This window comes from Mus caroli, chromosome 5 (genome assembly GCF_900094665.2).
Source record: "Mus caroli chromosome 5, CAROLI_EIJ_v1.1, whole genome shotgun sequence".
NCBI classification, from domain to species: domain Eukaryota; kingdom Metazoa; phylum Chordata; class Mammalia; order Rodentia; family Muridae; genus Mus; species Mus caroli.
The window spans coordinates 108,205,341-108,213,827 of NC_034574.1; the positions used below are offsets into that span (position 1 = coordinate 108,205,341).

An 8,487-nucleotide genomic window follows, 5' to 3' on the forward strand; every position below is an offset into this window, starting at 1 on the left:
AAAACAAGTTACAGGGCAGTGGTGTCATACACCTTTAATCAAAGTATTGGAAGGCAGAGGCAGGAAGATCTTTGAGTTCCAGAACAGCCAAGACTATACACAGAAACCCTGTCTCAAACAAACAAACAAACATGTCTACATGCACAAAATTCTGGCTTTAGGGGCCGGAGAAATGGCTCCGTAATAAACACTTGCTGCTCTCCCTCTCAGAGGATCCAAACTAGTTTCCTTGCACCCATGTGGTGCCACATTCTTAGTTTTCGGGAATCCAATACTCCTCTCTTCTGGCCTCTGAAGGCACCTGGTATATATATGACACATACAAACACACACACACAGGCAAAATGCTCAAATGTGAAGCTGAAAGGACAGGTCAACAGTTAAAAAGTACTTCTCGCCCTTCCAGGGGACTCAGGTTTGGTTCCTAGGACTTACAAGTAGATCACAACCATCCCTAACATCAGTTCCAAAACACACTCACACACATAAAAATTACCTAACAAAAAGGTCTGGGCTTGATCATCAGCACACCATAAAATCGGATGCAGACAACAAGCTGGATGTGGTAGCACACACCAGCCATCCCTGCACTTGAGAAATGGAGAATCACAAGTTCCATGGCAGCGTGGGCTAGAGTATGACACCTTGTCTCAAAATACACAAAGCACACACTAAAAGAAATACACCTGTAAAGAAAACATATCCAGGCCAGGCAGTGATGGTGCATGCCTTTAATCCCAGCACCTGGGAGGCAGAGGCAGGCGGATTTCTGAGTTTGAGGCCAGCCTGGTTGAGTTTCAGGACAGCCAGGGCTACACAGAGAAACCCTGTCTTGAAAAGCCAAAAAAAAAGAAAAGAAAAAAAAAAAAACCATATCCAGCTACTGACAACGACCTTTTTCTTTTCTGCAAACACCTCTACTTTGTCTGCTTAGGGTTCTTTTTAAAATATAATAAATAGGCCGGGCGTGGTGGCGCACGCCTTTAATCCCAGCACTCCGGAGGCAGAGGCAGGCGGATTTCTGAGTTCAAGGCCAGCCTGGTCTACAAAGTGAGTNATATATATATATATATAATAAATAAATATGGTGTGCTTCAGGAATTTTCATGTGTGGAAATTTTCATGTGTGTACTAATCTCTATGTTGGTGGAATGTTAGTTCACACAGGCAGCCTGGTGAGCTTTTAGGAGGTTCCTGCACTCACCCAAGCCTCACCTCAAAGATTGTGCCTCTCATATAAAAACATTACTGTTTTAAAAGAGGTAAGTAAGCACTTTTTTTTTAAACTAGGCTCTCACTCTACAGTTTAGACTAGCCTAGAACTCACTACCTCGTAGCTCACACTGGCCTCAAGCCCAAGCCAATCCTTTTGCGAGCACAGGCCCAAGCAAGCACACCCAGCTGCTGCCAGACCAAATAACTACAAAGAGACCGTGTCTACATATGGCACAAGCTTATCATACAGCAGGCTAAAGACCTAAGAAAAAAGAGACATGAGTCCAATTTAACTACATCTACTGAGAGAGACAGAGACACATCACCACCACCACAGTGTGTATGTGGAGGTCAAAGGACAACCTGCAGAGGTTGGTTCTCTCCTTCTACCATGTGGTCTCAGGGACTGACTCAATTTAAGTGGTCAGACTTCGTGGTAACAGCCTTTACCTGCTGAGCCATCTCGCCAGCCCATAAATCCAAACTTTGAAAGCAATCACACCCCCAAGGAAGAATGGAAGCCACACCAGCCACTCCAAACCTAGCCAACTGCAGCCAAGGAATCAAGCTAACAAGTTACAGAGGATGACAGCAGGAAGAGAACAGGTTACCACACAAAACTGCCAAGGCACGTTCACTCCTTAACTGCAGACAGTAACTGGAATTGAGAGTTGGAATCGGGGCTGGAGAGCAGCTTACAGGCCTATGGCCGCCCACCCTTCACCCAGCACCAGCCACTGTTGAGCACAGCGCAGCGCCATTTTAGCAGGTGGCAATCTGCATGGTGGCACACCTGTAACCCGGCACCTGGGAAACAAAACCAGTCATGTCTGCACCACACAAATGCCAAGCACCCACGGAGGCCAGAAGAGGGAGATGGAGCTCCTGACAGATGTGAGCTGCCATGCAGATGCTACGAGTTAAACCTGCATTCTTTGGAAGAGGAACTTAATTTTAGAACCCCCTCTCTCCAGCCTCAGCAAAAGAAAAAAGAAAAGAAAAAAGGGGGAAAAAAGCAAAGAAAGGAAGAGAGAAAACACATCCCCCAAATCTTGTTATCTGAAGCTGACAGAACATGACTCTTAACTGTGGCTCTCAAGAGCTATGTCACCCTCAAGTGTAGTTTAGTGGCAGTGCCTGCCTAACACACAGGGCCTAGGCTTGATCTCCAGCACAGCTTGTGTAGATCTGGATGACGCGGAGTTCTACGCTGACAAGACTGAAGATGAAGTAGCACTCGGGGCAACTGCTGGTTTCTTCATTTTTATTACCACACTCTCAGGGAAATGGTTTCCTAAGACCCGCTGTAATGGACAGTGACCTGAGTATTTCTAAATCAGATTACAACAACTGACCACATAAGGATTTATGATTTCAGGCAAAAAAAAAAAAAAAAAAAAAAATCAACTCCCTTCTCTCTTGGTCTTCCAAATACCACAAAGTCTGAAGGGAGACATCTCAAGTAAGAAACCAACCAGCTCTTATCTCCAAACCCAGCCAACACGCAGCTGAGGATTGGTCCTACTGTCCTGCCTGGGACCCAAAGATAAAATTCACAGTGCTATTTTTGAAATGTTTTGTAGACAACTTGCCAGGACACACTAGTGAACAACCAGGGAGAAACTGCCCTCCTCTCTCAGAAGGAACAAGAGGACCCACATCAGATTTTGGAAAATAAGTCAAGTTCCTAGAAGAATTTTATTTTATAATTTTATTTGTCTTCTCCATTTTTTTGTTTTCATTTTTGTTGTTTCTGGCCCACTCTTAAACCTCAGAATGGCAGTTCCCAGTTTCAGCTGTGCATCACGGTCACTTCCAGGGCTTTAAGATTACGAATGCTGCCGGGTGCTGCAGTTCTTGGGAGGTTGAGGACAGGAGAACACAGATGAGAATTCAAGCCCAGCCTGGACTAAGTAGCAAGTTCAAGGCCAGCTTAAACTATGCAGCAAAGCCAAGTCTAAGAAATTAAGAAAAAAGAGAGGTGGGAGAGGGAGGTCAAGCAAGCTGGGCCTGGTAGCACAGGCCTGGGACCTCAATCACTCAGGAGGCCATTGCCATGAGGTCACAAGCCCAAGGCCTGCCTGCTTGGTTACAAACTCAGCTTAAGCCAATCCCAGCTAACGCTCAAATGATAATTTTTAAAAGAGGCTGGAGACACAACTCAGTGGTCAAGTCCCTGCCTACTTACACCAGGCTCAGAACCAGTGTCAAAAATAAATAGATAATAGAGCTAGAGCTAGCTCAGGAGTTAAGAATCCCTGACTTTCCTTTTCCAAAGGACCCTCACTGGGTCCACACGATCATCTGTAACTGTACAGGAATTCAGGTGCCAGCACTCACAGGACACTGGGTGTCCAGCACAACCTTTAACCCTAGCTGTGAGAGGACAGCAACATTTAAGTCTGATTACCCAGTAACCCAGCTTCTGATCCCAGGTGACAGGAACAAAGTCAGCACAGTGGTTCACACTGCCAACCTCAAAATAACTGCTTCATAATACCCGACCTTCCCTTAACCTCCGCCTCGGGAGGAGGAACAAGAGCAGGGTTCCTGGACAGGGACTACAGCTGGCCTACAAATCCCTGACCTGTCTTGTCTATAAATATTTACTTTCTCTGTTCTTTCTCTATGGCATCCCCTGGTCCCTAAATTTCTTCTCTCCTCTGGGCTGTATTGTTGGGACAGTCTCTTAGTAAACTTTCTAACAGTCTTAGCCCTGCTGGAAGAAAGCTGTAGAAATTAGCCAGAAAAGGGATGTTTTGTTAAGTATTCAAGGCAATTAGCCAAGGTGTGTAGACTGAAAGATCAAGAAACTCCTGGTAGTGAGATTTACCTATGACAGCATACCAGTGAAGAGCAAACATAAGCTAGCCACAGGAAACAAACATATCAAATATATTCATGTAGTTAGAAAGCAAAGGACCACTTACAAACTTACACAGCTTACAGATGCCGAGGGAGGAGAGGCTAAGCCATGGTGGTGACACACACCTACAGCTCCAGCACAGGCCCCTCAGGAACCTCAAGGCAGAATGGGGTCTGGTTCCTGAGACATGAAACTGTCTCCAGAAACCAAACACATTTTGTGGGTTTTTCTTTGTGTTGGCAAAAGAAAGTGAAATGGTATCTTCATTCCACAATCCCATTCTTTCGAGTCAGGACTCTGAAACAGTCCTGACACTACCCATTGCTCGGTGCACATCTTAGTCACATCTCCTTCTCTAGCAGCCCTCTCAATGGCAATGCTTTCTCATGTTGTCGGCAACAGAGTCTTACTATGTGACCAGGAAGCCCTGGAACTTGCTCAGTAGCCCAGGGTAGCATCAAACTCTTGATCCTCTGCTTCAGCCAGTGAGTGCTGGGATTACAGGCTATCCCCACACACTCATTTAATTTCATTTAGTTAAAGCCTTCATTTAGTTTCTTTCTTTTCTCTCTTCTTAGTTTTTCTAGACAAGGTTTCTCTGTGTAACCCTAGCTCTGTAGACCAGGCTGGCCTCAAACTCAAGAGATCTGCCTGCCTGGCCTCCCAAGTGCTGGGATTAAAGGTGTGGACCACCACACCCGGGTTATTTTATTTTTTATGTGTATGGGTGGTGCTTTGCTTGCAAGTTTGGCTGCACACCACATGTATATTTATGACTGTGGAGGCAAAAGACAGTGTCAAATTCCACAGCCCTGTAGAGCTGGGAACTAAACCCAAGCCTTCTGTCGGAGCAACAAGTACCCACTGAGCTACCTCTCTAGCCCCTGCTTCATTCATAGTTCTGTGATTGCTTTACTAGGGTTCTGATGTGTTTCTGAGGATCAATGCCAGGCCCTGAGATGGTGCCTGTCTATAGTTCCAGCTGGTCAAGGGGCCTGCCACCAAGTCTGACCACCTACCCAAAATAACACATGTAGGGAAAAATAGGTTAAAGAAAAGTCAGTCAGGAATGTGGTAAAAAGCCTTCATCACATCAGTTCTCTTGCTTAACCTTTTAAATGTATCACCATTCTGTGTGTGCAGGATGTGCAGGTGGAAGGGCGTGAAGTCAGGTCTTTCTTCCCTCCTCTCAAGAGAGCATGGAAAGGTAGAACACCTACTCTAACTGCTAAGCCATCCTACCTCACTCAACTCTCCTACCCTCTCTTATGCTGTCTGATATGTCACAAGCTTTGGCCTACTGCTCACTGAACAATAAACAAAGCATTTATTGCAGCTGACTCATGCAAGAATGTATTTTATTGACTTAAGGAGGGCCCTAAAAAATTTAAGTTGAGAACTCTTGGAGAACCAAAGCTTAGCATTACCTCTACAAGCAAGGCTGAAGTCATCCATTACTCTGAGAAACCCTCAGACCTCTCTCCAACAACAGCCAAGATTTACAATAAAACTACACATGTGCAAACTCCAGAATCAGTTTATACAGGTTCCACTAACACCTGCTTACAGTAAAGCACTGGTATATCCCAATGACAACTGGTCTCTACCCAAGTTACACAGGCAACTTCTACAAGTCCTCAGGTATACCTGGTAATGGAGTTTGTCATACCCTACAGATAAACTCTCAGTCAATAAGCCTTATAATTTTAGTGCTTTTTTTTTATGCTCTTTAATTTGAGGGGGATGGGGAGATGCTAAGGATCAAACCCAGGGCCTTGCATATTCTAGGCAATGTCTCTACCACTGACCCATACAGTCCAGCTCTTTGAATCTTAAGACTGTCAGCTCAAAGTTCCCCATCTGTTACACACGCTCACTCTCACAAAAACACACTGCGGAATCCAAACAAAGTTACTTGCACATACATCTTTGCACTAATTACATCCAGTGATGTTTGGCACTGGAAAACTAATGGGTGTGCTCTTGAGGGAGACCCCCTCTCCCACTCCCAGTGTTACCAAGTCTCCTGGAGTTCTTTGTGTAGGGTTCAGGCTTCCTAGGCTCCTCTCCATGTTCAGGTTCACTGGTGGATATACATAGCCCTCATACACATGTTTGCTGACATGTATATACACATGCATACAGATGTGTCAAAGAAGGACATGAAGGAGATGAGCGGAAGGCTACACAGGAAGCTTTGGAGGGAGGAAAGGGAAGGAGAAACACTGTAATTAAACCACAATCTGAAACTTGGCTGTGTCTGAGATTTTGGAGGTGCTTAAGAAGCAGAGGCAGGTGGATCTCTGAGTTTAAGGCCAGCCTGGTCTATAGAGTGAGTTCCAGGACAGGCAAGGACGCAAAAAGAAACCTGTCTCGAAAAACCAAAAGATTGAAAAAAAAAAATTACTATCTCAAAAATACTGCCAACATGGTAAAAGTTTAAAAGAGATTTGTACACAGCTCTGACACAAGATGGAGAATGCTGGACTGGATTCTGCCATCTCCTAATCCACAGCCTAGTTTATTCTCTGCGGTGGAATAACTCCTGGCTAGACAGGATAAACGATTAGAGTAGTGCTATCACACCTAAAAGCCTACCCATGTGCTTTGTGCATAATCAGTAACTGGTAGCTATTATGTTATAGTAATACTAAGAAGCCTGACTACACACATCACTCATACATACACACACACACACACACATACATATATATATTCACACACACACCGTGAAAGCCAAACCCCTATAACCTACCGCACACAAACAGGCATAATATTTAGGCAAAAAGTTGTCTAGTACTCTAAGCACTTAGCCCATTTACTTAATAGTGTGTATTAGCAAACTCAAGGACTGAACCTAAATGAACTGAATGCAGGGTCTGCATGCTTTACTATCACGCCGAGCAACGCCATCCCAACATGAGTCCTCTTAAACAGAGGAGCAGACCCGGTGCCAGATTTAAATCTGAAAATCCTCGGGCCTCACCCTCTCTTATTCAAACTTGAATGCCACCCAAAGCTAATCCGACACTAGAAGAGAAAACAAAGTCAAATTGTTTTAGAGCCTCGACCGAGGATGAGTCACACAAAACCAGGTCTTGAGGCCTGCTGTGAGGTGCTTGCCACCTGGATGACCTTAACCCTTTCCAAAATCTCAGATCCCTCATCTGCAAAATGGGGCTAAGAATAGCGCCTACTTCAGCCAGCTGTTTTGAATATGAATGCAAGGGCCCAAATTAACAACGCAGCGCAGATCGGCTTAACCGTAAATACTGGATGTCAGTGCAAGCGGAAGGTGGGTCGTTAGTCCCTCCTCCCCCAAGTGACCCGGCAGACCCGCCGGCTCTTACCGCTCTTGGGTTTAGACTCGCCGGCCGGCCCCGCCGAGGCGGAGCGGGGCGGCTGTTGCCCTTTGCTGCTGCCCGAGGAGGCGGAGGAGCTGTTGGAGCCGCTGTTCTTGTCCATGTCGGAGACGGTGGCGGCGGCGCTGGGGGAGCTCTGCGGCATCAAAGGGGGCCTCGGCGGCGACGGCGGTCGGAGCGGAGCGGGCGCGGCGGGGACCCAGGCTCATGGCGTTCAGGGCCGGCGGGGGTCGGCGGCGGCAGCGGTTCTCGGCCTTCATGGCGACATTTTTCCTTGTTTCCTTCCTCAGCTTCTCAAAATGGAAGGAGAAGCGGCAAGGTGGGGCTGTGGGGCCCAGAGGCGGCGGTGACCGAAGAGGAGGACGAGGACGAGGACGAGGAGGAGGAGGCCGGGGCTCGGAGGTCCGGGCCGGGCCTGGCGGGGCGGAGGCTGCGGGGGAAGGGGAGGCGCGGGAGGGTCGCGAGCCCCGCCGGCCGGCCGGACACGCTCTCCCGCCGCGGGGCAGGAGAGAGGGCTGGCTGTCTCGGTGCCGGGGACCCGGGTCTCCGACACAGCGACCGACACTCGCCTCTGGGCCGAGGCCGAGCTGCTCCGGGAATGGCGACGAGTCGCCAAACAGCATCTCCAAGAACCCGGATGGACTATTTATATAGTTGCCAGGCGGGCGTGGTGCATTCTGGGAAGTGTAGTCTTTCACCTACATCCGGGTCCTAGGGGTGGGACCGCTTGTGCCTGCCAATGCTTTTTTTCCTCTCTTCCCTGTTCGAGGTTTCTTTTCCTTCCCGCCTCCCTCGCGGGTTCCTTCTTTTTGAGACAATGTTTCATTATGTAGTCCTAACGGGACCTGAACTCGGTGTGCAACAGTCTGGCTTCCAATTCACAGATATTCCGATCTCTGCCTCGCCAGTGCTGGGAATTTTTTTCTTTTTTAAAAAAAAAAGATGGGGGGCTGGTGAGATGGCTCAGTGGGTAAGAGCACCCGACTGCTCTTCCGAAGGTCCAGAGTTCAAATCCCAGCAACCACATGGTGGCTCACAACCATC

At 47.4% G+C, this 8,487-nt stretch overlaps 1 protein-coding gene across 4 annotated transcripts in view; it reads right to left on the bottom strand.

The window, feature by feature from the left end:
- The window catches only part of Rnf10 (ring finger protein 10), a 32,167-nt gene extending 24,098 nt beyond the window's left edge, over nucleotides 1-8,069 (bottom strand). For 2 of the 4 annotated variants that reach the window (XM_021161828.2, XM_021161825.1), the window contains exon 1: nucleotides 7,432-8,067. In XM_021161828.2, the coding sequence (XP_021017487.1) occupies nucleotides 7,432-7,588 (157 nt within the window). In that variant the 5' untranslated portion in view covers nucleotides 7,589-8,067. Of the gene's footprint in view, nucleotides 1-7,431 lie in introns of all 4 variants that reach the window. The other 2 variants (XM_021161827.2, XM_021161826.2) reach the window with 2 other exon arrangements.
- Nucleotides 8,070-8,487: the final 418 nt, after the last annotated feature.